General features: G+C 37.5%; 1 protein-coding gene across 1 annotated transcript; it reads right to left on the bottom strand.

Annotated features, from left to right (window-relative positions):
• Positions 1 to 626: 626 nt before the first annotated feature.
• Positions 627 to 25,579, bottom strand: LOC117429452 (uncharacterized). Its single transcript, XM_058998129.1, has 29 exons — positions 25,434 to 25,579; positions 25,108 to 25,254; positions 24,471 to 24,585; positions 23,943 to 24,055; positions 23,075 to 23,213; positions 22,536 to 22,761; positions 21,800 to 21,923; positions 20,663 to 20,831; positions 20,411 to 20,586; positions 20,047 to 20,190; positions 19,629 to 19,790; positions 18,769 to 18,884; positions 18,555 to 18,595; positions 18,200 to 18,300; positions 17,657 to 17,813; positions 17,387 to 17,488; positions 16,347 to 16,514; positions 15,492 to 15,585; positions 15,079 to 15,232; positions 14,503 to 14,707; positions 13,832 to 14,010; positions 12,178 to 12,343; positions 11,420 to 11,581; positions 10,113 to 10,273; positions 8,178 to 8,359; positions 6,900 to 6,957; positions 3,666 to 3,818; positions 2,809 to 3,009; positions 627 to 1,601 (listed from the first exon to the last, which is right to left on the bottom strand). The coding sequence occupies exons 1-29, from the start codon at positions 25,560 to 25,562 to the stop codon at positions 1,563 to 1,565; spliced, it is 4,083 nt and encodes a 1,360-aa protein (XP_058854112.1). The 5' UTR covers positions 25,563 to 25,579; the 3' UTR covers positions 627 to 1,562.
• Between the last annotated feature and the right edge of the window lie 260 nt (positions 25,580 to 25,839).

Here is a 25,839-nt window from a genome sequence, read left to right as displayed (position 1 = left end):
AAATTAAATGCAATTAAAAATTTTAATTTTAAAAAAACATTTTTAAATAAAACATTTCATTTTCAATGCTCTTTAAAAAAAAAAAAAAAAAAAAAAAAAGTGAACCAAATGCCAGGAGTTACATCGTGGGTAAAAGGGGAACCACAAATACATTGTCATTCTTGTTGGAGGACATAATTAAATGTAACATTACACATTTAGCCTAATTGTGTAGCAATGTTTGTGATTATAAATCATGTATGAGACACACAACACAATTCAAAAGTTAAAAAAACAACACCTTTTATGTTTAATAGTAGTTCTATTATACAATGTCCATTTTTGTGTCTTTTTTATTTTTTATAACAGACCTCAGAGCAGTTAGAACCATAGATTCACGATCCTCGGCCCCAATCTGTGTGAGATGACATTTCTTGTTCAATAGACAGCCTACACACAATGCATTGACTTATATATGCATTACAGTCTATTAAAGACCATCACACAAGTCTTTAGGGCTGAACAAACAGAGATTCCTTGTAAAATAACAGCCACTCTACTGGGCTGATTGAGCCATTTCCATTATCTCCTAATGCTGGGCCCTTACATCTGCCAAAATTGTGCCTAGATGGGTATTTTATGCAAAGACTTAAACCCAACTAAAAGATTCTGGGTTGATTTAATTTACATACATTTGCTTTGGTATGTTGTCATTTATTTTTGTCTCTATGCCGTTAGTGACATCTACCTTGCTTGGTTTTTCAATTTCATATTTTGGTGGTATGACTCAGCCTGCAGTAAGTAAGCCTCAATCCTCAGTGGGATTGAAACACACAGCTAGAAGCAAGGCAAGAACTACACCATCGTCTCATTTTAATAGTGACTTTGAATGACTCGGGGGAGTTGTGTACAAAAGTTTTATTAAAACATCATCAACACATCATTGGAAACATATGAACAGCAGCTACAGACCACCAACTCCTGCTGAAGTGTAATTTACAAAATACTATATTAAAATGTTTATTTGTTTATTCGTTCTATAACCACCGCAGCCTCATTTACAAAAGTGTCCTGGCAGGTGACCATCAGTGAACAGCAGCAATTACATATAATGTATTACTCAAATCACATGACAATCTGACTATGCAAAGTATAATGATTCATTTGATCTACAGCGATGGCCAAAGGTTTTGCATCGCCTACAATTTTAGGATTGAGACATAATTTAAAAAAAAACAAAAAAAAAACAATGAACATAATTTAGATCTTTTATTTAAGATCATGTAATCAAAGAAACGGTCTCAGTAAAGCAGGTTAGCGCACCATGTGGTAAGTGCAGTTCTAATTGAGAATTAAACATGACCAGTAAAGAAAGCAAAAACCCCACACAGGAAAGCCCACTGTATACTGCTGTCGCCTCAGATACTGCTACTTAAAATGAAATGTTCAAATGCACAGCAATAAGTGAAGCGAAAATGGTGCTGACGCTACCAAATGGTAACAGAATGGATTACAAACCCTGACATAATGTTTTAAAAGAATTTTCCAATTATTTTGAGCTTATTACACAGCAGCAGTTTGCCTTACAAAGGTCCATAGCCTGCATTCATCAGGGCAGTCTCCTGAGGAGAGAAAACAAACAAACCTGTAAACCTGTAATGAAAACAGAAGTCATTGAACCCACTGGACTTCACTATTACACTCTAGTTAGCTTTGCAACACCTGGAGCATATTGTGTCACCAGGATTAGTGTTCACGTTCGACTATTTGAACCAGCACTACTATACTTTACAACAACATGCTACACTTGCATTACTGCAATAACCTTTAGAAGGACACTAGATGAAAAAAAAAAACAATTAGATTACAAACTAGGTAAATACAATTATATCATTGAAGTCTGGGAGGCTGATTAATAAAGTGTGAAACTCAAAAAAAAAAATATATATTCTCCGGAAAACAATTTGGAGCTTCTTCTCAGCATGTATTTAGTGGAAGTGCTATGGCGCTAATACATAATGGCACTCGTCCTCCGTTTCTTCATGAACAGGTCACACAATGCTGCCTTAGGCTTCATTTACCTTCTTCCATCCTGGGCTCTTTTAAACACAGGGGGTCAGCTTAAAGACCCTGCGTTTCAATTAGTTTCAGTTTTGGGACCGCTTTATTTTGTACTCCTGCGCATGTGTGTACGAATAAAAGATAAAGGGATTCTATACGGATGCATTTCAGCAATTGATTGGTCTCTTACGGCCTGGGTTTCATGCTGGAGTTAACAATTTCATTCAGCTTACCCAGAAATAAAATGTGCCTGTCTCTACTGGGATTTCAACCCACAGCAGCTTAACCACTTAGCTTAACCACTTGGCTGAACCCCCCTCCCCACCACTACCACTACCACTTTGACTGGGACTATAAATGCTGATCTAGGATGAAGATGCAAAAGTAAGAGCAAGGTTAGCTGTTCAGATAATGATAACAACAATAATAATAATAATAATAATAATAATAATAATAATACAAATTAGAATTAAGATGAGAAGTGTGGTTAGTGGGAAATACATTGGATAATAGTTATATATGAAAAAAACAACTCGTAGCACATACCATACCCCCCCAGACTGCCTCTTCAAATAAGGCATTATTTAGACCATTCTGAATTAAGACATTACAGTTGCATTTGAGGCATGTCTTCCTTTGCATGGTTTGATTGATAAGTGTCATAGGACTGATGAAGTCATAAATCATTTGTGTATTTGTTAACAGAATGCTCTCCAATAGGAGTTCAGTGATCCATACTCTGATTCTCTGGGAATTTGTAATACTGACCATTAGTGTGTAGAATGCATCTGCCATTGCATCCTCATAAAAGCGCTCTTCGCGTTGATACTCCGCGCTGTTCCTCCCCTGCTTCCTGATCTTGCGATCAAAAGACTGCAGAACCAGCAGGGACATATCTTTTCCTGACTTGCTTGCCTGCGTTTTCTGAAACTTCTTCATATTGCCCACAGTTAGAAGGTCGTCGATAACCTAAATGAACGTAAAAAGAAACAACTCAACCTCAGTCAGGCGTGGGTTCAAGTCACATAACTTTAACTCGGGAGTTATTTAAGTCTGTTTGAATTAATTAAATAAAGTTTGCTATTAGAACATAAGAACATAAGAAAGTTTACAAACGAGAGGAGGCCATTCAGCCCATCTTGCTCGTTTGGTTGTTAGTAGCTTATTGATCCCAGAATCTTCTAGTTGATATCTGGTATTGACCACCAACTACTGATTCCACCCAATAAAGATCTGGCTGTGCTCACCAAAAATCTCTGTGCTCTCCACAGAGATTAATCAGCAGCTTTTCAATACATTCCCTCATAAAAATTGAAAAATATAGAACACTGTACTTTTTAATTGAATCCCCCTCTCGTTGTTATTCAATGAACTCGATCATGGCATAGTTAAGGGTGAAGGAGGCAAGCCAACTGAATAGGGAGGCAGCGACCATATCTCATAAAGATTCCTAACGTCTCATCTCCAAACATCCTTGTGAGTGACATTGCGCGATGGCTTTATGAGTCATGACAGCAAGGATGAAAGAAATATGACAGGTATCCAAGTGTGCCCCTGCCCCGGCACTTTAATTAGTTGCTGTCAGCTTTATGATATTGTAGAAACCTCCGTGCATCGGTGCTTACAGGCAAATCATGGCGCTCATCATCAAAGTAATGTCCGTCCCACACCTTGACAGCCAGGCTAACAAAGTTCTTCAGCAGCTTCTGGCTCTTTCGCTTCAGGCCTTCTGCGAGGGCATTTTTCACAGGGCAGGAGGATACAGACCCTAGAAATGCCTGGCGCAAAGACATTAAAAGTTAAGACATCAACCTATGTACTTGTAAAATAAAATGATTGATTAAATACTCAGGACTGAATTATTGCATTAGGCAACATATTACAGTAACTACTCCAAAAAACGGGACAATCTGATTTCTTCTATTTTGTGCTGTTTGGGATTATTTGGAATTAGGCGTGACAATGATCTGTCGCTAGACATAATTTTGTCTGCAGTACTGACGTATTTCTTTTCTCACTTCCTCTGATGGTATTTGTTTGTTTAACGCTCCAGTCTGCAGGTAAATGATTATTGCCCCTTGTTGTCTAGACACAAAGACTATTAACTTAACTGTCATTAGTCATAATTTAGTGACTGTGTGCCACTAACAGTCTGGCACAACTGCCTGCTTAGTTTATAAAGCAGTTAACGTGCATGATCCTTTTATGTGCTTCTTAGTCAAGAGCCCTTGGATACTAGAAACCTCAGTAAACATGTAATAAATCTTGACACATCACTGCATGATAGAAATGATTCTTTTTATGCCACTTTACAAAGGCTATGCTTAGTTATGCAGAGTCTGTGCCTTAAAATAAAACGATCAGTAAAAAAATGCAATAAAACAAAATAAAATGTAATCACAAAGGTTTTGTTTGTACATTTTTTGATAGCAATGGATTTAGGAAGTTTGGTAGAGAAAATAATGTCAGAAAAATGAAAACAGGACTTGACACTGTAAATGAGACCTTTAAAAACAAAAAATAAACTAGTGCTCACTGCAGACAGAGCAATAATTACAGTATATTGTAAGTACAATTTAGAAGTACACAATGTAATTCTCAATATCGATATCTGGATATGTGGCTTACTTTTCTACTGAATTTGTTTTAGGTTTATGCAAAACAAAGTGTAATATTTTACATGAAAAAGTCTATTTGCAGGTTAGTGACCCGAATATCTTATGCTTGCTTTCTGTCTGTCATCTCAAGCACATTTTAGATGATCTTAACCCAACACAAAGGAACCTTGAGAAACAAAATCCTTTTCTGCTTTCACTACTAATAGACAGATATACATTGCAATGCATAAATGCATTCGGCAGGTTTTGACAATTAAAACCTGGAAAGGCAAAAAGTTATAGTCATCATGGAAAGACAGATCATTTTGTTCAAGTCTGCGTCCAAGAAAAAAAAGTAGTAAGCAAGGCCAGAATGGATTATTTTTTATGCATCAAGGTGAATAATTCAAGGTGAATAATTACAATGAAATGCCCTTCATTCGCTTTTCCTATTTCAGATCAAGTCAACCCAATTTGTAGAAATTAAAAAGAAAGAATACTCTCCAGGCATGTATATGCAGTACTAGAATTCTCTCCTTTATTTTCTCAAAGGGAACAAAAGCTAAATATAATATCAAGAAGCATAGCAGCAAGTCATTGAAAAACCAACACCGTAAATCATTTTCCCCTTTTGGAAGATTGTGTTGAAAACAATCTCTTGCATCTAAATCATCTAATATGAAACCATATCGTCTCCAATCATCTCCAACAGACCCGAGCTGCTATCTTCTGTGACCTACCCTGTGACATGCACTAGCACTCTGTGCATGCAAAAAACGGCTTTGATTTCCACTTAATCCTGTCTCTGTATCGCTCAAAAACCCCTCACCAATCAAATATACAGACCACAAACGCAGACGCGGAATATGCTTTTTGACAAAGGCTTGCAAATGATGTACTTCTCTGTTTTAGGTTTGAGCCCAGCCAGTGCAACAGGGATTTGAAACTCAGAACCTTTACAGTAGAAGCAGAGAATCATTCATCTTGCACCTGAGGTGTAGCGACTCACCACACAAAGCATTCTTTTTTAAATAATCAAACTGCCCTTTAGCAACAGAGCGGATGCAGTGCATATTAGCATTGAATTGATTAGCCTAGCTGCTGAAGGTTTTGTCTGGTTTTATATGAACAGAACACTAAAACATACGAAAACGAATGAATATTCTTTTTCATAGGTTACATTATTATTGACATCATTTTGCAAAGGTGATTTATAAAGGGCGTGTACAGTAGATCGGATTGCAATTACAGCACTCGACCTCTCGATGGCACTGTGTGCAATGCAAAATCCCATTTTAATCTGCAGTTATTCCCACAATCATATTCACATTTACATGGGAATACACAGTAATTCCTTGTTGTGTCAGGACACAAAACTAAAATAAAAAAAGGGATTGACTTTTTTCCAAATGCTAGTTTTGTAACATTTTACGAGATACACCTATAGAGTACCACAAAATCCTGGATGTTTTTACTTTCTCCCACTACGTACTGTAAGTTACAATCAGTAAAGTGACATTAATAGGGTAAGTGATTTCAACCTATATATTTGGAGCTTTGCAATCCCTTGGTGTTTATAAATCTGGTTCATTCCATTGCGTTTTGTTACATTGCCAGCAGCAATAACTATTTGTCAGGGATAGTGGGTTACATCATAGTAATCTAAATGAATCCGACTAGATGTTAAGATCATTAAACTCATTACGACAGGTCTAACCTGCAGACTTTGCAGATCAGGTTCAAAACTACAGGCCAATTGAAATTGCACAGTGTTTAGATAAGAGCTGATCTGCTCTTTAATAGCTGAGCAGCTGGCACAGATTACCATTCTAGCCCCATAGGTGATGTCACAAAGAATTGACTTGTCTGGAGGATACAGATCATGCACTTGCAAGTGTATTATGGGACTTTTATTTATCATAAGCATGAGTGGGTTTTAAAAATATCTTCACTGCAAAATTTAGACAGTCAATTTTCTTTTAGTTTACCTGAGAACCAATTTATCACTGTCTCTGTAAATACAGATTTTGCACCTTTTTTTAATCTGATTTGAGTTTTGTGATGCACATAAAGAATGTAAATGTAATTAGAAAAGGAACAAACTGACCTATGATACACTTTAGCAGACATGAATAGTTAAGAAAGCAATGAATCTTCGTAAGTTAGAAGTTGACGATAGCTGGCCTTTTATTGGTCTTTTTATTTAAAATTCTGGGTGTCAGCTTCACTTTACTGGCTACATCACAATACAAAAAGACTTACAGCATCTGGAGTTCCTTCAAACAAAGGTGTATGGTGCACCCCTGTGCATGCATAGGCACTGCAAAACAGACAGACACAAAGTTAGCGACTTGCTAAACTGGGAACAACCATTCTTAAAAATTATAATTGAAGCATACATTGTGAATATGATAAAGCTATACACTGTCAATAGGGTGTAGGATCACTATGGACAGCCAGGATGGCACTGATGCAGTGATTTCTGCCTCTAATTCCTTTGTATTGAGATCTGCAGCCAGGCATGATCTCCATAAATGAATATCAAGTCATCACTTTTGCAGTAATTTGTCTTGCTTATCTTGACTGAAATTGACTAACAACAGAGAGATCTAGTTACAGATTAGTGCCAAGTATTCTATTTCCATAAAAAAATTAATTAATATGACAAATAGCCCGTTTACAAAAATGTGTGTGCTGCATATCACAGGTTTTTCCATTTTGTTTCTGTCTAATCGTTGCATGTTATTGATACAACCTGGTTACAGGCAAAAAAATGTGCGTGACCTTTATTAGTTGGTTTATGTAATACATTATTCCTGTAATCTGGTCTATGCAAGGTATCAATGGGATCAGGACTGGGCAGCAATGCATTTTATTTTAAATGCTAAACTATTACAAATGGCATAATAACATGATGTTCAGCAAGGATGCTACCAATTAAGAAAAGCCTCACTTGACTGGGCATTATGCTTGCACTTAAAGTAATTCTTCAGTTCTAGGGAATTGATTTAAATACAAGCTAAACAAATTGCTACCACACAAGATGCCCTCGTAAGGAATGGTCCACTTAATGAAAAGTGAAAGAAAGAACTTTAATAACTAAATTACTGTGTAAAGTCTGGCCGTTCTGTGGAGTAAGAAGAGAGGCTGGGTTATTGAAAGGGACAGTCATGATTTTCACTCAGACGGCTGCACCATTAAAAAATTGTTCACGACCTTCTTTGTTTCAGAGTGCATTTTCTAGACAGTTTCATAGTTTATTTAATTTCAGCTTGTGTCTACGCACACTTTTTTTCTGTGAGTAGAATAATAAAAAGAATAGAAACAATTTTATATGGTATTCATGTACAATCATCTCGGGGCGCAAGGTAACAGGCATAAAAAAATAAATGGTGGATTTAAATAGGTCACACTGGGATCAAGAAATCAAAGAAAATGACTCAGAACTTATTCAACGGCAGTGAAGAATTCAGCCGAGGAAAATAAGCGAGAAGCAATTAGAACCTGAATAGGATGAAGGGTGAACGGTTGGAAGCCTACCCTTGGAACAGTGGAAGAGCTGCCCATCCTAGCGGTGACAGGGCATCAGGGTCTGGTTGCCCTCCGGAGTGGGAAGTAACGCTTCCCTGACGCTGGCCGCTTGGATCAGGGGTATAAACAGCATTCAGACTAAACAGCTGGACCAGCAGTATTGAGTGTGGGTCAATGTGAGGATGTAAAACCTGGGGAAAGACAGCTCAAGTATTAATCGATGCTACTGGTCTACTGTATTCTGAAGAGGTGCTACTAGGTGGGTGACAAGAATTAATATAATGTGATGTTGGCTCCTCATTGGCTCAAAAACTTTGTATAGCAGCTTTAATACAGATTGTTGCTACCTGCCTTCTTTCGATTACTCCTGACTGGTTCAGCAAGGGAGAACGGCTTTGTGATTCGCTAGGGTGCTTTCCTTTATAACTGAACAGCAGTGAAAGGTAACACAATGCAATACAGCATTATTTTAACAAAATATCAGGAAAGCAATTTTGAAGTCATTAATAAGGTGCTGTCACTTTAAATGTATCCCGCCATCTCGGAATGCAGTTCCCTTCCTGGGAAAGTGGGAATCACACGGAGCATCCTTGCTTGTGTCAGGTGCATCAGTGTTCTTTGCAGGAGTTCCGCCAGCCTTTTTTTGCTTCAGCATCTGATGCTGGATTACATAATATTCTGTAAACAGGCCGATTGGGTTTTCTTTGAATAAAACATGAACATTTTAAATAGTGGGTATAATAGGGCAATGAATAACATAACGATAGGCTTTTCAATAGGGTTATCCTCTGTGGTCTGCCTTTTTCGGAAGACCGGAAACAAAAAATTCAATTTTCTGGATTATACACAATGATACATGATGATTGTATTTATTTATTTTTGCCAGGATTATCTTCAATGGAATAAGCATCTTCCATGCTAGATAATAGTGGAAATGCTCCTTTTTAGGATTAGTGCATACAAATACACAACCTATTATATTTATTAGCAGAATTGTTTTTGGTTCAAATTACCCAAACTCTATGAATTTGTTGGAAACATGGCAGGATGTATCTCTATTGCATTTTAAAAACAAGGTATATCAACATCATACAGATAGCTTGTTGTGGGTATACAAATATTTACTTTAGATTAAGAACAATGTTTGTTTGTTGCTTAACAATGTATTCCTGGATTCATTTGTCTCTGTCTGTCTGGAGGGTAACAGACAAATGCAGCTGTTGCATAATATCCGCTTCTGTTTATAATGCTAAAAGGGTTTAAAGTCTAAAGTTAGCCTATCAAATTTCGCTTTAGATTTTCAACAGGGTTTTCAGAGCTAAGAATTCACTTGCTCCAGCTATTTCAATTGAAAACTGCATCTCCATCCACATATGTATTTCAACAACAACAAATATATATATATATATATATATATATATATATATATATATATATATATATATATATATATATATATGAAGACATCACAGTCTGTGTGATCAATCAGTGCTATGGAACAAATGTTGCTCGGAAACAAAAGGAACAAGAGTTTATCTTCAAACTGAGAACTTTGGAACCTCTGGGAATGAACATTCTATTCACAGAATCCACAGAATTTTTTTATAATTACAATTCTTGAATAACAAGTTTACTGCACCGTGTTTACTTTTCTTTTTAAACAGTATATAAAAAAGAAAGGAACTTTAAGCTTTGCCAGAGTCTCAGGTTGCCAAAATAGTAACTACTGTACCATTAAAGGACTGAAGGCAGTTGTTGGAAACTAGATCCAAACCCATACAAAAAAGTGAATACATATTAAGCAAAGGGAATAAGTAGAGGAATAATCCAGAAGCACACACTAAATCAATTCTATTTGAAATGTAGAAATGCAAACAAATAAATCAGATTAAAAAATGAGAACAGTTAAGTAGGCAAGCCAAACCACAGTCATAGTGTACACACAGTAGATGGATCAGTCCAACGAGGAGACTTCTGAAGACTTGTAAGATCGTGCTGGCGAGTTAGAAACTTCTCCTCCCCACCCCAGCGTTCTGGAAGTTCAGGAAGGTGTAAACTAGCAGCTCCTTTCAGAATTCTGGCAAAGGCATTCACATACAGGCCCTCTGTGTAACAAAGAAGAAAAGATGCTCAAGGTCTGTATATACAGTCTAGCTAACATTATAAGTCATATCTCCATTATAGCAGTAGCAACTTCAATGTAATAACACACACAAATAACGTAATACAAATAAACATTCAATTAATTATCTGGTAACATAAATGCCAACGGGATAATGGTAACAGACAACTGTTTACATTTCTGAGTTACAAAACGCAGTTAATTTTCTTGACTTCTACTGATAACCTCTATTATGAACAATGGTCTTGATTTGAAATAGACCAAAAAGACATAAGGTGGATTTTTTAAGTTTTAAATGAAATTTCTCCTGGTTTTAGTGTCATTTTAAACTCTAACTCTACATCTATCTTTATCTGTGTAGCAGGAATAGCTCTTATAGTTTTAAGAGTGCTGTCTCTTTTGAAGTGGCTCGTTAAATTACATATGGTCTGTGTTTTACGTTTTGAATTCCTCTGTGAAGAATTTGGAAGACAGCCTGCTATGAAAATACAACACAAAACACAAAGCAAGATAAATAACCATGAGGGTGAAATTAATTTGAAAACATAATTTATTTAGTCCTGCCTGCAGAGAGGCGTTTGTGAATCACGCCCCAGAGAGTTAATAGAGGTTCCCTAAAGACAGAAGATGCAGCCTCATGATAAGCAAGCATGTTTATAAATACATCTCTTGTATAAATACAAGTCTATTTGTCTTTCTCATTGGAAGCATGCTTTGGTAGACGTGTTTATTAATTCTCTTTTTTTCATTATTAACTTGTGCATCTTATGTGTTTTAAAATGTCCTCTATTATGTGGCACATTTGCATTGTCATTTTGCAGTTTACAATGATTTCCTCTTACTAGCTATTTATCACAGGTTTCATTAGACAATTCCCAGAGTTCAAGAATTGAACACACAATCCTCCATACACACATGACTGTAAGTGCTTTATTTTCCACAATGCCAAAGCCCGATTCAAATTGTATTTACTGGAAGCCAATCTGTGCTAACTGAATGGAGTGATATTTTATTAATAGTTACTATTAGAAACCATGAGGGCTGGCATATTGTCAAAACATTGTCATTTTTTCTTAAGGGACACATCTTTCACAGCAGATTTCATTAAAATGGTCTCAGCCCAACGTACCAGGAAGCCCGAATGCCTGTGCGATGTGAACACGAATGCCAGCTTGCTGGTGATAGCGCACCATATGGTGTATGCTGAGGTGTGCGGGGGGGTGTTGAGGTGGGAGCTGCTTTTTGGCATCCAGTCTCTCCTTAAACCAGGCAAGCCACTGATCGGGTGGAACTGCAGCACAAAAAAAAAACAATGAAGAAACTCACCTCACATCACTGCACCCCGCTTGTCATGGTCTCCCGAGCTCTGTTGCTGAACACAGGGATAATTTGCTGCAGTAATTAAACAACACAGTTCACGGCAGCGAGTAATCAGATGCAGTGTCCCAGAGTGCACACATTTGAATTCGAGAATTGATTTAGTGTACAATAAAAGCTAAATTGATAAACCACCACAAATCACATACTGTAAAATACTTTTGTCATTAAATATATTCAGTTTATTTTAGTAGTTCTAAATTCAACGCTATTGTGTGTATACTAGTTACGGATGACTAAATGCAAGCTATGTGAATTAACGTTAGCCTACTGGCAATACTTAGCCGCTTGTGTCTTTCAGTAGTCTACCATGAAATATGGATTTCTTAATAGTTTATTATTAAACTATAGTAAATCAACTTAGCTGGAAGGATAATTTGCTGCTGTAATTGAATCCAAAAAACTCCCCATTTGCTCCATTGTTATAGAACATAAATAGTAAGTTACCTTAATGTTTGCCTCCAACTAAAAAGGTCATTGAATTTGGTTGATTGAAAGAGTTCCCCTTACTGTTAGCTTGCTCTTTCCCTATCAGCAGCTGGACCATATCTTCCTCAGTTGTTGGGAAGTTCTTATCCCTTTGGAAGGTGGAGATTATTTCCAGCTCTGATTTATTGGGTTTTGCTTCATCAGTGAAGTAAAATCCACTAAGGTAGCTGGGAGTGGGGGCTGGCTCCTGAGGAGAATAGGAGAAAAAGTTCAGGCATTCTCAAATTAAAAACAAAATGATTTCAAACCATGTTCCAAAATCCATCAGAAAACGTTAACACACTCAAAAGAATACTACCGCTAACAATCATTACTTTTCAACTGCCTTTCCTCTTTTCCCAAATGAACAAGGCCATGATGTATTCAACTAATCCTAATACAAGATGCAGGCTTGTCCAAATGGAAAAATACCAAAAGTATATTATGGGCCTGCCATGGGTCCCCCGAATTACAATTACATGCAGCAGCATAAAACAGAGTGCTTGTTAGCACTACATTATGCATGGATTACGACCACCCCCTAGTTAAACAATTAAAAATCCCACTGCTTCACTCCTCACTAAAGAGTAATTCCTGATGTCATCAATGTCACTTAGCAAAAATGCCCCCCTTTGTGTGTGATCAAGATTCAGAAACCCATCCCTGCTTTTTCAATGTACTGTACTACTATGGAAAATACCCCCTTGTGATACTGTAATACATGCCAATATGGTGCGCTGTACACATCACTTGTTGTGTGCAGGAATTTAAACTATCAGTCAAAGCATAAAGAAGACAGCACAAACAGCATCTTTACACTCCATGAAATATGTCAGTGAGTTAGCACAGAGAGAAATCAGGCTAGCCCATCAACCACAACAGGCCTATGACCATTTGAGCACACTTTGACTAGGCAGGCATTTACTGAGGTCAGAAGGCAAAGATTTGTTTTTTTTTCACCTTGATGCAGGGCGCATTTTAAAGCTTTTTTTCCAGAAAGCACTTTAATCAACTGCACAGTCTCCTCCCCTAAACTACACTTGTAATAATGAGTGCCTGAATCTCAGAGGCAAAACCTTCATTTTTCATCCTCAGATTTTCAGAAGGCTGAATGAAACACCACTAATGAGCTTCCGACCTTTAAAGCTTCATTAGTTACTTAGAATTGAGGCCCAACAGATACTCAACAGTTGTGTTTGTTTTGCTGATCTCATGGGGCCCGGGATTACAGAGTCAGGTAAGCAGATAGCCTACTACATAAAAACAATGTATTTAACCCCATTAAGGTTAAAACATCATAATAAAAAATAAATCTGTATATACAGTATAGTTGCAAAACCTTGATTTCTTTAAAACCCGGAGAGTTATTAAAATGATGTAAGACCAACCAGATCCATTTGACAAATATGTCATTCTTTGGAAACTGAGCAGGCCGCAGGAGGGAAATCCTTTATATATATTTTTTCACTCGGTACTTCCATTGACATAAAGTGCCCTCTACTGGGTGCTTCAGTTTTTCTTCAAAACATTTTTTTTATTTATTATTATTATTATTATTTTTTTATCCTCTTTGGTGCCATTTTTTTAAACATCTGTTTGCAGTTTGATAACAGAAAGAACGAGCAGAAGTGTTAATTGTGGTGCGATAGGTTTGACAGACATCAAAGGCTGTAAACTGCTCACCATGGTTACTTACAGACTCATGAGGAAGAATTCGAATAAGGACTGTGCAGCAGGGAATTACAGAGTGGTGATTGAGTGATGATTCTGTAAGGGCGACTGGGTCCTTTGATGGCATCCCTCCTCGTAATCTGAGCTGAAACCCCCCAGCGTTTAATTGCCCGTGGTTGTTAAATACCCGAGCAATGCAGTTCCCTGTGAAAATCCCAAATGAAAAGACATAGATATAACTGGATTGTGGACGTTCTGGTGTTCCTCTTAATTTCCACAAGATTTTCGAATGCTCATAACTATGTATCTGCTTTACCATACTCTGTTTGCTTTATTGTGCTTTCACATATATAAGGGTCAATTTAGCTTTCTTTTTTCACATAAAATCAAAATGTTGATCAGAGTACTCTTCACCCTTGTACTGTATTGTTACTACTGTATGGGAAGCAGAAACGGAGAAGTCATTCTTGGAAACTGTTTGTGTTACATGAATTTTGAGGTCAAAATATCATTCAGCATTAGTCAAAAATGAAAACAAAATATTTTAGTAAAAATATACACTTTCTGTTAAAATTCATAATATGAAACTGGAAACCTATTTCCAGACTGTTCTTGCAAGCAATTTAATGTAGAACGTAGTAATGTGAAGCACTTAACACATCTTGTTATCTGCAGTCAGCTCATTTGGTTACTAACCTATAACACATAGCTCTCCAGAGTCTACATCAATAGTATAGACCCGCAGCAAAAGCATCATATGTGGGTCCAGTGGTTTTTGGTTATCTGCTTTTACTGTCATGCGATAGCGGAATTCTGGGTTTCTCGCTGACGTCTTGAGTTCTGGAAGAGCCAAGATGTCAGGCAGATCCTCTAACCCTGATCGCATGATTCTTCCAGTCACCTGAAGGAAGCACATTCATATCAGTAACATCATCAAATGAGAAAAAGAGCAAGTGCTGGTATAAAAAACAAATAATTTTGCATCTTTTAGCAAAGAAGGACTGACAAGTACAGTGGCATCTGATTTATAATACTGATAGAATATTATACTATGCAGTGTCTCTTCACCATAGTTCTGGAATTCACATTTGTGTTCCGTGCTGGACAGAGTGTGTCATTCAGAAGAAATATTGAACTGCCTTGCCCCACTGTTTCACTGAAGCAGGATGGCACTGCATATGTAAAGTGGAATTCAAACTGACAGGCAAACAAAGCATGCATGACTCTCATGAGTGCAGACCAACACGACAGTGGCGTTAGCAGAATGCCCACCTTTATTATAGTTGCATTATCAGGGATGTAGTGCACTGCATCAATGTAAAAGTCCAAGGGCTGGCTGACTGATGCCTGCTGTGGAACGGCTGCTGTGGGGCTGTGTGGAACCCACGGGGGGTAAAGGAAACCGGACTCCTCCTGAGGAACAGCTCTACGAGAAACAGAATCACTGTACACTAACAAACTGAAATGAAGAGACACCGGAGCTCTCTTTAGTGAATTTCTCACTGTAAAATATGTGAAACTAAGAAGGGTTCTATATAGTGATATAAGGTACGGCGTTAATTAGATCAGTTGAGTAGATTACTTACATGATTTTTATGTGAAAAAAACACTGCCTTTCAGTACTATTAGATCTCAGTAAAGGGTTATAATAATGAAAATTGTGCTTTTTTTTTATCAACTCTTACCTTTCCTCCTGTACCGGACTGTCTCTCTGTCTGTGAAGTTTTTTTGCAGGATCGTAAACGGTGACTCTGATGCCAGATCCTTGTTGCACAGGCTCTGCAGAAACAATCAATTACCATTTACAGTATCTATTAAATATTCACACAGGCGTTCCTTTCCTCTTCATTGTGAGTCTCAATACGGCTTCGAACTCTTTGTTGATTTAAGCATTATTTAAAGAATGCATTTTAAAAGCATGTTTTTAATGCATTAAATCATTTTTGAGATTCATGAAATCGTTTCTGATGTTTTCTTTAAATATCTAGAGATGTTTCAGACACACAAAATGTTCCATGCATACAAAATGTATGTAATCCATCAAAACAAACTTTTAAAAAACTCTAAAAATAACTACGATGTGGCTGTGGCATCCCACATAGCATCATTGAAGAAGCTCTTCATTCATTTGAATAAAACATGGATTTTCTGTCACTCAGGGATAGAAATAAGACTATTACTGCATTGCTGTTTCACCCATGCCAGGTTTTAATATGAGCTTTATTAGCCACAGTGTATCAAGATGTCTTATTAAACTCTTAGTAAAACCAGGTGTGGATCAAATAGCTATGCAATGGAAATCTTATGTCTAACTATTTCTGTAGAATCTAAAAGAACATTTGAAAAACAAAGCTTTATGTGGGGTCAGCTTTCCTGCAAGGTTACAAACATAACCAAATATGTTAAAATTTAAACGCTTAGGAGATTAAATGTAAACCAACAGCCCTGCTGCATAGGAAGTTAACTTAAACCCACCTGGTCTCTGGCAATTAAACGAATGTCTATCATAACCACAAAATGTACCCTTTTTTCAAACTTACCTGTTGTGCTGTTTACTGGAATTTGATCTGTGATGTACTCAGGAAGTCTGCCAGCCTGCATTTGGATGTATGCTGAGATCTCATTAGGAGCCCACAGCGTGCGAGTGGCTGTCTTTTCTTCCTGAAATATGTCCACTTTTACCCAGCCAAGTGTTACTGGAGTGAAGCCTACAAAAGAAGAACTTAGTGGCATCAGTATATTTCAGGTAACTGAGGCATTAAGTTTCAATCAGCAAATTTGGTCTACAAATGAGGGAATAGGTCTATAATGTCCATTGCACTTAAACTGTTATATACTTGTACTGCATGTTCCTTTTATTAGCACCAGTGCAATATTTCTACAAAAATTAAATTAAATTTAAATGGCAATAAGCAGATCATTGGGACTCATTTTGAAGCACATAAAAAATGTGTTATAGTTAAAGACTAATAGAGCTTATATGCAAGGTGGAACTGTTAAATACTCCAATGGGGCCCAGAGCGTTAAGCGATTTAATCTGCTCTTAAGCTGTTCCTTGGCAGCTTTATAACATTACAAACATTACAAATACAGAAATCAGCCCAACTTCTGCCAGTAAAAAATCAAAGGGGTTTGGTACTTGAAAAGAAACTAAACTCTGTTAGAACTGTACCAGAAACAAATGCATTTGTTTCGTAAGAACCTACAGGTATGGCCAACAGTTTTGCATCACCTCGAATTTCAGGATTGAGACATAAAAATAAAAATGTATGAGCATAATTTAGATATTTTATTAAACATCATGTAATCAAAGAAACTACAAAATGATATTGCAAAAGTCTACCGGAAGCCATAATAGTAGTACAGTATTTCATGTTAGATTTCAAAATGTCACAAGTATATGGAAAACTACAAAGCAGTAACATTATTCAGCTGGTTTCATTCGACTTTATGAAGCAAGATTAGTTAATTCTATAAAGTGAAGCAAAACTTTTGGCCAGAGCTGCATATATGTTGGCATGCATTTCATTCATAAGGTAATATGATAGAAATGCAGATCTAAAATGAGAAGGAATTCCACCTGCTGGGCTGTAGAGCAGCTTCACGACCAGGACAGGCTTGTCCTCTGAAGGGTCCACCTCCCTGAATTCAGATGGGTCCAGGGAGTCAAACACAAACGTATCTGAAATGACGAAGCGAAATCTGAAATGGGAATGTGTTCCAAACCCAATCAGTGTGCCTCGCTACACAATTAAGCAATAACAAATAAACATCTTAATTCCTCACGTTTTCCTGTTTAACCCTTACATGAAGTCTCTTTTAAAGCGGGACCTGGCAAAAGCTTCCATACCATTGAATTGCAGTCTGAACTCATCTGTTTCCTTTCCAGATGCCCTTTTCTCGACAGATGGCTTGAGAAGGCTGGACTTGGAGCGAAGCTTCACATTCCCGTAAAACACGGACACTGTTAATTTAACAGCAAGCGGATCAAACTCCTTCAGCCAGGCCTGGAATTAAGGACGCAAACGTCAGAAGACTGAATATCACACGTTTCATAGAGGGGCTTGCAGGAGGCATGCAGTCGATTAATCACTTCAAGTGTTCATATTGAGCGCTTTTTATGTGGACATATTTCAAGTATGAGAAATCCCATACTGTTCTTATCGCCTGACTGGTGGCAAGTTACCTCTGTTATTATGGATAGAGAGACGCCGCTGAATACTGACAATTTCAGGGAAACGTGGAAGACAGACTGTTTCAATCTAAACTAAAGTGATTTTATCAGTTAGCGTACTGTATACAAATCTCTAATTTAACATGAACAGAAAATAATGAAGTTTTGAGCACTCGGTAACATGTGTGTACTGGTGACAGACCTCATTGTATCACTTACGTTATGCGCGGCATCAGACTTGGGATGTTTTAAAATCAACTTCACAACCACATCTTTCAACCCGGTAGGAAGGATATATCCCAGGTTAACTTGACCTACATCTTTCAAAAGAAAATACAACAAACAAGTCAATGGGGGGCTTTTTATGAGAGTGGTTCTTAGTTCTGCTGCTCCATGATTAGGTCCATTCATCATTTTTAATGCCGTTGTAGAAATGATACTTGTCCATGAATTCAAATAAAAATAAAGGTGTAATTACATTTACAGTCTGGTATTTTTAAGCAGAAGAAAGTTAAAGGTACTGTATTTAGTTTTCTTGCTATTAACAAACTGACAGGAACTTTTTCAAACCTACCTTTTCTTGTCCCTTGTTTTGGGAATGGTCCATAGAGCAATCTAATAAAGAAAACGCATCATAATCAGAAAATGTAGCTTCTTTTCATCTCTTACTAACTTTTTTAAAATATATATATTTATGGATATATAATTCCGGTCACCTTGTATGTATAAGAATTTGCACACAATAAATCTGCTTATCTGTTGGAAAAATATAAAATGCTGTGCTTTACCTTAAATGTAATCTATTAAACGCTGGGATATCCGCTGCGAGTCCCCCTTGCTGCAGGTGAATCCAGCCCTTCTGAATATCAGCGGTGAACAGATGGCTGGCGTGATCTAGAAAGACCTGACAAATAAATAGACTTTATTCATTAATACAGCCAATAATGCTTTTAAAGCCAAATACACTTTAACCCATGAAAGGTTAAATTATACTGTATTTCATACCAGGTTGAAATCCCTTTATGCATGCTTTATTTCAGAGGACAAAAATCAAAAGAGAATTACACAAAACACATGCAGTGGGTATCTGCTTTATTGTAAACCCTGCATAACTTCCTCCTCATCTGCATTGGGATATCATGCATATTGATTGGCATCTCAATCCAATGTGACAATCCTCTATAGTCCCCATCTTCCCCTATGAGTCACTAATTGGTTCCCACTATACACTATACATGGGCAGCAGTGTGGAGTAATGGTTAGGGCTCTGGACTCTTGACCGGAGGGTCGTGGGTTCAATCCCCGATGGGGGTCACTGCTGCTGTACCCTTGAGCAAGGTACTTTACCTAAATTGCTCCAGTAAAAACCCAACTGTATAAATGGGTAATTGTATGTAAAAATAATGTGATATCTTGTAACAATTGTAAGTCGCCCTGGATAAGGGCATCTGCTAAGAAATAAATAATAATAATAAAATACACAGACACATGCTTATTTGTCTTCTGGGACATTTCTTATTGATCAAAAAAGCGTGTGGCCCTTGAACACATCAAATAATGTACTTTAATGTGAACGAGAGTAAGAGAGAAGGTATTTGTTAAGCAATCACATATTTCAGATTCAAGGTCGCTGTTCTGGGTGTGTTACCTGTCTCATAGACTGATAGCTATCTGCTGCCATCAAAGGGTCCTTAAGCAGCATCAAGACTGCAAGGCAGAAATCTTCCATCACTTTCCGACTCCAGTCATGCATGAAAAGCTGGTCCCATATCAGCAGCACTGCAGGCAGGTCTAGAACGCTCATGAATCCCTTAAAGCAACACACACACACAAAGCATTGTAAAATAGTGAGTTTGACCACTGCAGTACAGTAAAACTAAAAAAAAATACTATATACCTATACACTTAATATTAAGCTGTTATTTATTATGTATTGATTTATTTAAACATTAATACAAAATATAAAAAAAAAAAAAAAAAAACATGTGACAATATATATTCACCCAGTCTTCACAAAAATAATAACTTTACACCGTAAGCTGTAAAAGAAGCAATAAGGGTGTTACCTCTCCCATCCATTTCCGAAGGAAGATGATGGGGTTTGCAAGCAGCTCTTTGCTGATAGCTTGGTGCCTATCAGTTCTGTCTGTAACATCCAACAGCTCCTGGGCCTGCTGCCTCTCTCTAGCGATCAGCTCGGCCAAAAAATCCTGACAGCAATCAAATAAAGTAAATTATACTAGTTCATATAAAAGGGTCTTAACTAATGCTGTTATGGTTGACCTTACAAGAAGATATGTTGATAGGCTCGTTTTTTTTTAAAGATCTTGAGTGACTCCTGTTAATTGTCTAAGATTTTATTACAGTGCTCTGATTTTGGATAAAGCTGTTGGTTACTTGCAGGCATTTTGTTTTATCAGGTTTTATTACCTTGGGATCAAAGACAGCATTCCTGGAAGAGCAGAGCTGAAGATGAGCATAAAAGTCTGGGTCCTCCTCTTCCACGTGTCTCATGACACGTTCTGCCAGGGTAAAAATCTCTGGCCAGGATGGGAACTTCTGGATGAGAAAATGCAGGTACATGGCCAGTTCGTAGCAGTGTTCAGCTGAAAAAGAGATCACGTTAGGTCACACTGAAATACTAAAGTACTCGTCAAGTACTCGTCAAGCTTCAGCACTTACCCTTAGTATCTGCTTGCTTAAACGCAATTTGTAAAGGAAAGAGCCAGTGGATGAGATAAGGCTCATAAGTCCCATTGTGCACATAGAGAATGTTCAATGCTTTGCTTGTTTCTGAGATCATCTGCTCATTGGTAGCAAAAGTTTGCATACAGGGTGTCCTTTCATATTTCTGCCAAGACAAACGACAGCCTCCCGTTATGTGTGAAACGCACATCACTAATGAAACAAAAATCAGGGCAGCTGAATTAAAAGACATAAAAACACAGCACATTGTTACACCAACCTTTCCTCTTCACACCTCTGCTTCATCTTTCAATTCAAATGTACAGCAATGGGTAGGCATTTTGCATAATCTCTTTTTATATAATATTTATAGATGGTAAAAAAAAAATGCAAAAGAAAAATATCACATTGCAAAAAAAAAAAAGACCTGTTACCTTTCTATGCCACATTTTACTGTACACTTTATTAATCCACTTATGTTTCAATGTTTTAACAAACAGTCCTTTTTTATACATTTTAAAATGATTGCTATAATTAACGAGAGGCTACCATTTAACTGTAATCATTCTTTTCTAAATCTTCCCTCCTTATTATCATACAATTAACAGGCTGGATTCAGCTGGACCAGTTCCACTGTTCAGATGAAGGAATAAAAAGGTACTGCCAAATTGCTCACACATTATCTAGCATTTCACAAGAATGTTGGCAGGAATCAGTAGGACAGATTGAAATGGTGTCATTACCTCATGAACCTGTGTCCTTGTTAAACCTTGTCAAACCGTTGTAATGGTGTATAATTTATTGTAATATACAATGAAGTACTATTTTATGAAAAGGGGAAAACAGCTAGGTTATATCATTTAAGATATAATTCAAGCTCTCCAGACCTAATCATTTTTACATATCACTTTTGCAGAATTGTTTCCTTTCATTTAATGGAATAAATGCTTTGAAAATATACCCTAGGGGAACTGCATCCAACAGGGTAAAGCCACAGTTTTCAAGCACAATAAAATATATACTGTTTGTCAACAGAATTACATTTCATGTTGCCCTTTAATGTATGTAAACTGTTTAAAATGAGCAGATTCAGTGCAGCTTTCCTATTTCCCTATTGCAAAGAGCCTGCCTCACCTCCACCACAGCGTTTTCAATCAAGCCCGAGACAGGGGATCGAGTGGCACTTCTGAGTTTCAATTCAGCCACCCTGTGTCCCACTGCTCGGCCAAACTTCTCTCTGGCAGCTTTCTCAAGATTTCTAAAAGACAAACATAGTAAACACTTGATATATTCTTAGGATGTAGTTAACAGCGGCATGATAAACATTAATGATGAGCTGTATAGAGATTCCACCTCTTTATAAATCCCATTCTAAAGGATCTTTTATAGACTTGTCTGAGTGGTCTTTACAACCAGCATAGCTCCATATATTCACAAATATGGCTGTGCTAACAAATACTATAGCCTGCACTGAATTGTTAATCCGTTTCCACAAGACCACCCTTGCCCCCTACGGAAAGTTTACTTACATCTGTAATAAAGAATTTTAATTTACAGCTTAATGGAAAGCTTTCGCTTGAGGTAAACGAGTGTGTTGTATGAAAAACACCAAACACAGCTTAACCTCTGTGCAGACTTTCCCTTTAGGTTCTCACACACTGAAATGGTCATTCATATAAAAGAAGTCTAGCATAGTGAAACTGTCGAGCAGACAAAAGTATGGTGATCCGTGGTGAATGCACAGAATAAGCAGGATGTGTTGCAGACTACCATTTTATTATCAGTTTCCACCATGTGCAATGAATCTTCAATACGCATTAGGATCACTGTATTCTTACAAAGCTTTGCTTAGCAATAGTTGCATTCTTACTGTAAAGAAATTGCTTTATGAAACACTTTGTCTGTGTTTAGCAGTTTATCAATCCATACAGAGTTTCTGAGGGTAGTTGGCAGTGGCCTCCCTTTCAGCCTCTCACACACTGTCGCCATTCGCTGGGGATCGGAAGCAAGGATGGCAGACACCGATCTTCCCAGCACTTCACTTCCAGGGGAGCTCAGGAGAGGCGGCTGTAAGCCAGGAAGCGGAATGCCTTCATCTGTAAATGATACTTGCCATTACTGTTAACGCATATTGCTGTTTGAAATTATACTTTGTATCATCTACATTTTCCTAATGGCTGTTTCTGCTTCTTATTGGCCATGATTTACGCAAAGCAGGTATCACACCCCTTCTTTTCCTGAGCTATCCCTGTTCCATTCTTGAGAGGGAGTGCAACGCTCTACCTTCTTTAGTATTTAGTCCTTCAATCAGAATAATTGGAACCACAGATACCCAAAGGAAAGCCTGCAGCTACCGTAGCAGAATGATCCTCTCATATTACTTGCAATACAATGAGCATTCTGTATTACCTTCAGGTTGTATCTGAAAAGCAGATCCTCGGCGGGTTGTCAAATGCAGATCTTTGCTCTCCACAGATTTTGCACGTCTTCTTCTTGCCATAAAAGCAAAGGCAGATTGCCATGTATCTGAGCTCAAACCCTCGCCATCCTGCACAAATTAAGCACCATGTTACGGCATTCTCAGCTGAAGCACTATCCTTGCACTAACAAGATATTCACAAGGGCAGGGACTTAATAAAAACTTAAAAGTCTGGGATATAATAACAGTAGATAGAACTAAATGCAGGTAAGCAATGTGAACATTGCAACTTTCACAAATATTTAAAGCTTGCTTTAAAATATAATTGATCTCCAGTGACATCTAGTGGACTCAGTAAGGCAGTGCACCTGCAGCTTTTTCTGTAACAAGTGCTTTGTTGAACGTTCCCTTTCCTCAACAGCTGGTTGTTGAGAGGGTATCACCTTTAAGCAAAGCTATTTTTGCTAACCCAGCACTTCACTTTGAGGGAGTTCAGGAGATGTATGAAACATTTAAACTTAATATATGACCCCTCTATCCTTTCCTCCCTGTGCATCAAACTGTACTGATGCACAGGGAAGAAGTCCAGGCAATATAGCACTGCTATTTTAAATCACTGCACCGGTCCACAATATGTTCAATTCGTATGATTGGGAATCTGGGAATACCATGAAGCTTGGGGACTAAAACTGCAGCAGACAGCCACAGTTGATCCAGTAAGATTGTACTCTGAACCACACTAAAGCAGAGTCACCTGCACTGAGCTGACATAAGTGACAACTACAAGCCTGTATATATATATATATATATATATATATATATATATATATATATATATATATATATATATATTTTTACGTTTTTCTTTGCCTCCTGTCTGGCCAGTAACTGTTCCATCTCAGTAACTACCAAGCTGTAGGTGTCATTGATAAAATTGGTCATCTCCTGGGATAAACCAGTGAGGTCACCATCTGTGGAAAACAGCATGAGAACAGAATAGGCAAGTGTATGTTTAAGACATATAAGTTGTAAATGTAATAAATTGAAGTCACTATACAACAAATGATTGATCATATTGTATTTTTGATGAATGATCATACTGTACTTTACTGTTGATTACATAAATAACATTATACAGAAGACGCCTTCAGAGCTGATATTTTCAACATGGGCAACACGGCAATTTTGAAAATATATTTTTCAAACTGTATAAGGCACTGTAACTTTAAACAACACGAAGATTGGTAGACTGGCAATAGTATATATAAGCAAATCAAAGAGAGAAACATTTTTATTTTTTTGAATTCTACAAGGACACTTTTATAAGGAAAATGCATAACGCTGAATGCCATTTTCCAGATGCAGACAATGGCTGATGTTCCTTACCTGGTCTCCTTTGGCAGTGGCTGCTCTGCGCAGCTTTCTCACAAAGCTCCTCCAGTGTGGCGAGGGTGTTTTTTCCCAAAGAAACTCGCTCACTCTCACTCATGCTTGGCGGACACTGTATTAAAATCAGCACCAAATTTGAAATCAGCAGTTAACAGTAACACTCAATTATAGCATCTGCAAAAAGAAAGGCTTGTTGTTTTGCTCAGTTCTTTATATTTTTGAATTTTGGACTGCACAAGCAGTGACAATGTGAACATCCCCACAGTACCCTGTCATCATGTCTCAAGCCTGCTCTGCAGGGACCACCCCGAGGGGAGGGGCAGATCAGCTTCCATGCAGCTCCAACCTTTGACTTCAATGCCAGTCATGGCAAACTGTAGTGGATTTGTGCTGTGGGCTAAATTATGAACTCTCACCACCTACCTAACCCATGAAAATCATATTTATTGCCAAACTGGTCCAATTTTAGCTTGCATTGCTGGTATTGCCACGAGTGGCACAGTGGAGGAAGTCTACAGACTACATTTAAATGTCATTTTTATTTAGAAAAAGCTTCACACATGCTTGTATGAGTAACCTTTACTGTAGCCAGTTCTAAAGGAGCAGCTTATGAGTAACTCATTAGCGCTCTTACCAGAATGCTGGGCTGATTGGGGAAATCACTGAAGTGCTTCTCTACAAAGTGTTCTCCTAGGAGGGTGAAGATGAATTGGCTTTGTTGAGGGTGCTTCAGTTGTGCTTCCACCTCTTTGGCAAGAGCTGCTCCCAGCGTATTGTAAACCTTCGAGAAAAATCCAAATATTTAGATGAAAGCTTTTTTCATTTATGTTAAATGTTTTTTTTTCTTCAAATACACAAAAAATAGCAACAAAGAGCTCAACTCTTCCAGCTCTGAATTTTATTTATTTTTTTATTTTTTTATCAAAGCAAGTAGTGTAGATATTTGAAACGGCATCTTACCCTATGCCATGGTTTTTCAGGCAGCAGTGTCTCCTCAAGACAGGAGTCTAACCAGGGCATCCCAAAAATATGCCCCCTATCTGACCCATAGGTTAGATTTCGAAGGTCATCAGATAATGTTTCCTCCATTGCATCTAAATGTTTAAAACACTCTATAGACAACAGGGGAAAATAAAATTGTATCATGCTTGTTATTAACTTTTGTTTGATAATCATATTGATGTTGACAAGACATGTTTTTTAGTAAATAGGTAAGTTTTACAAATTTACATACATGTCTATACCAATTTTAATACATTTTATGTAGTGTATATGGGGTCAGCTGATGGACTATGAACCAGTGTTACAACTTAATGGGCACCCAAGAATCAGACGATTCAGTAGTTGCACAGGTCCGAGAAAAAGG

This window comes from Acipenser ruthenus, chromosome 24, assembly GCF_902713425.1.
Source record: "Acipenser ruthenus chromosome 24, fAciRut3.2 maternal haplotype, whole genome shotgun sequence".
Taxonomy (NCBI): Eukaryota; Metazoa; Chordata; class Actinopteri; order Acipenseriformes; family Acipenseridae; genus Acipenser; species Acipenser ruthenus.
Note: the sequence above shows the minus strand (reverse complement) of the source record. Positions and strands in the feature narration are given on the sequence as shown.

Bases quoted from the DNA above. Each gene is read 5' to 3' on its own strand.
- LOC117429452 (XM_058998129.1), bottom strand. From the start codon at position 25,562: ATGGAGGAAACATTATCTGATGACCTTCGAAATCTAACCTATGGGTCA. The intron at 15,233-15,491 runs GTAAGAGTTGAT...TGTTTCTCGTAG, and splicing joins AGTCCGGTACAGGAGGAAAG to AGCTGTTCCTCAGGAGGAGT. The intron at 11,582-12,177 runs GTAAGGGGAACT...TTTGTGCTGCAG, and splicing joins AGGGAAAGAGCAAGCTAACA to TTCCACCCGATCAGTGGCTT.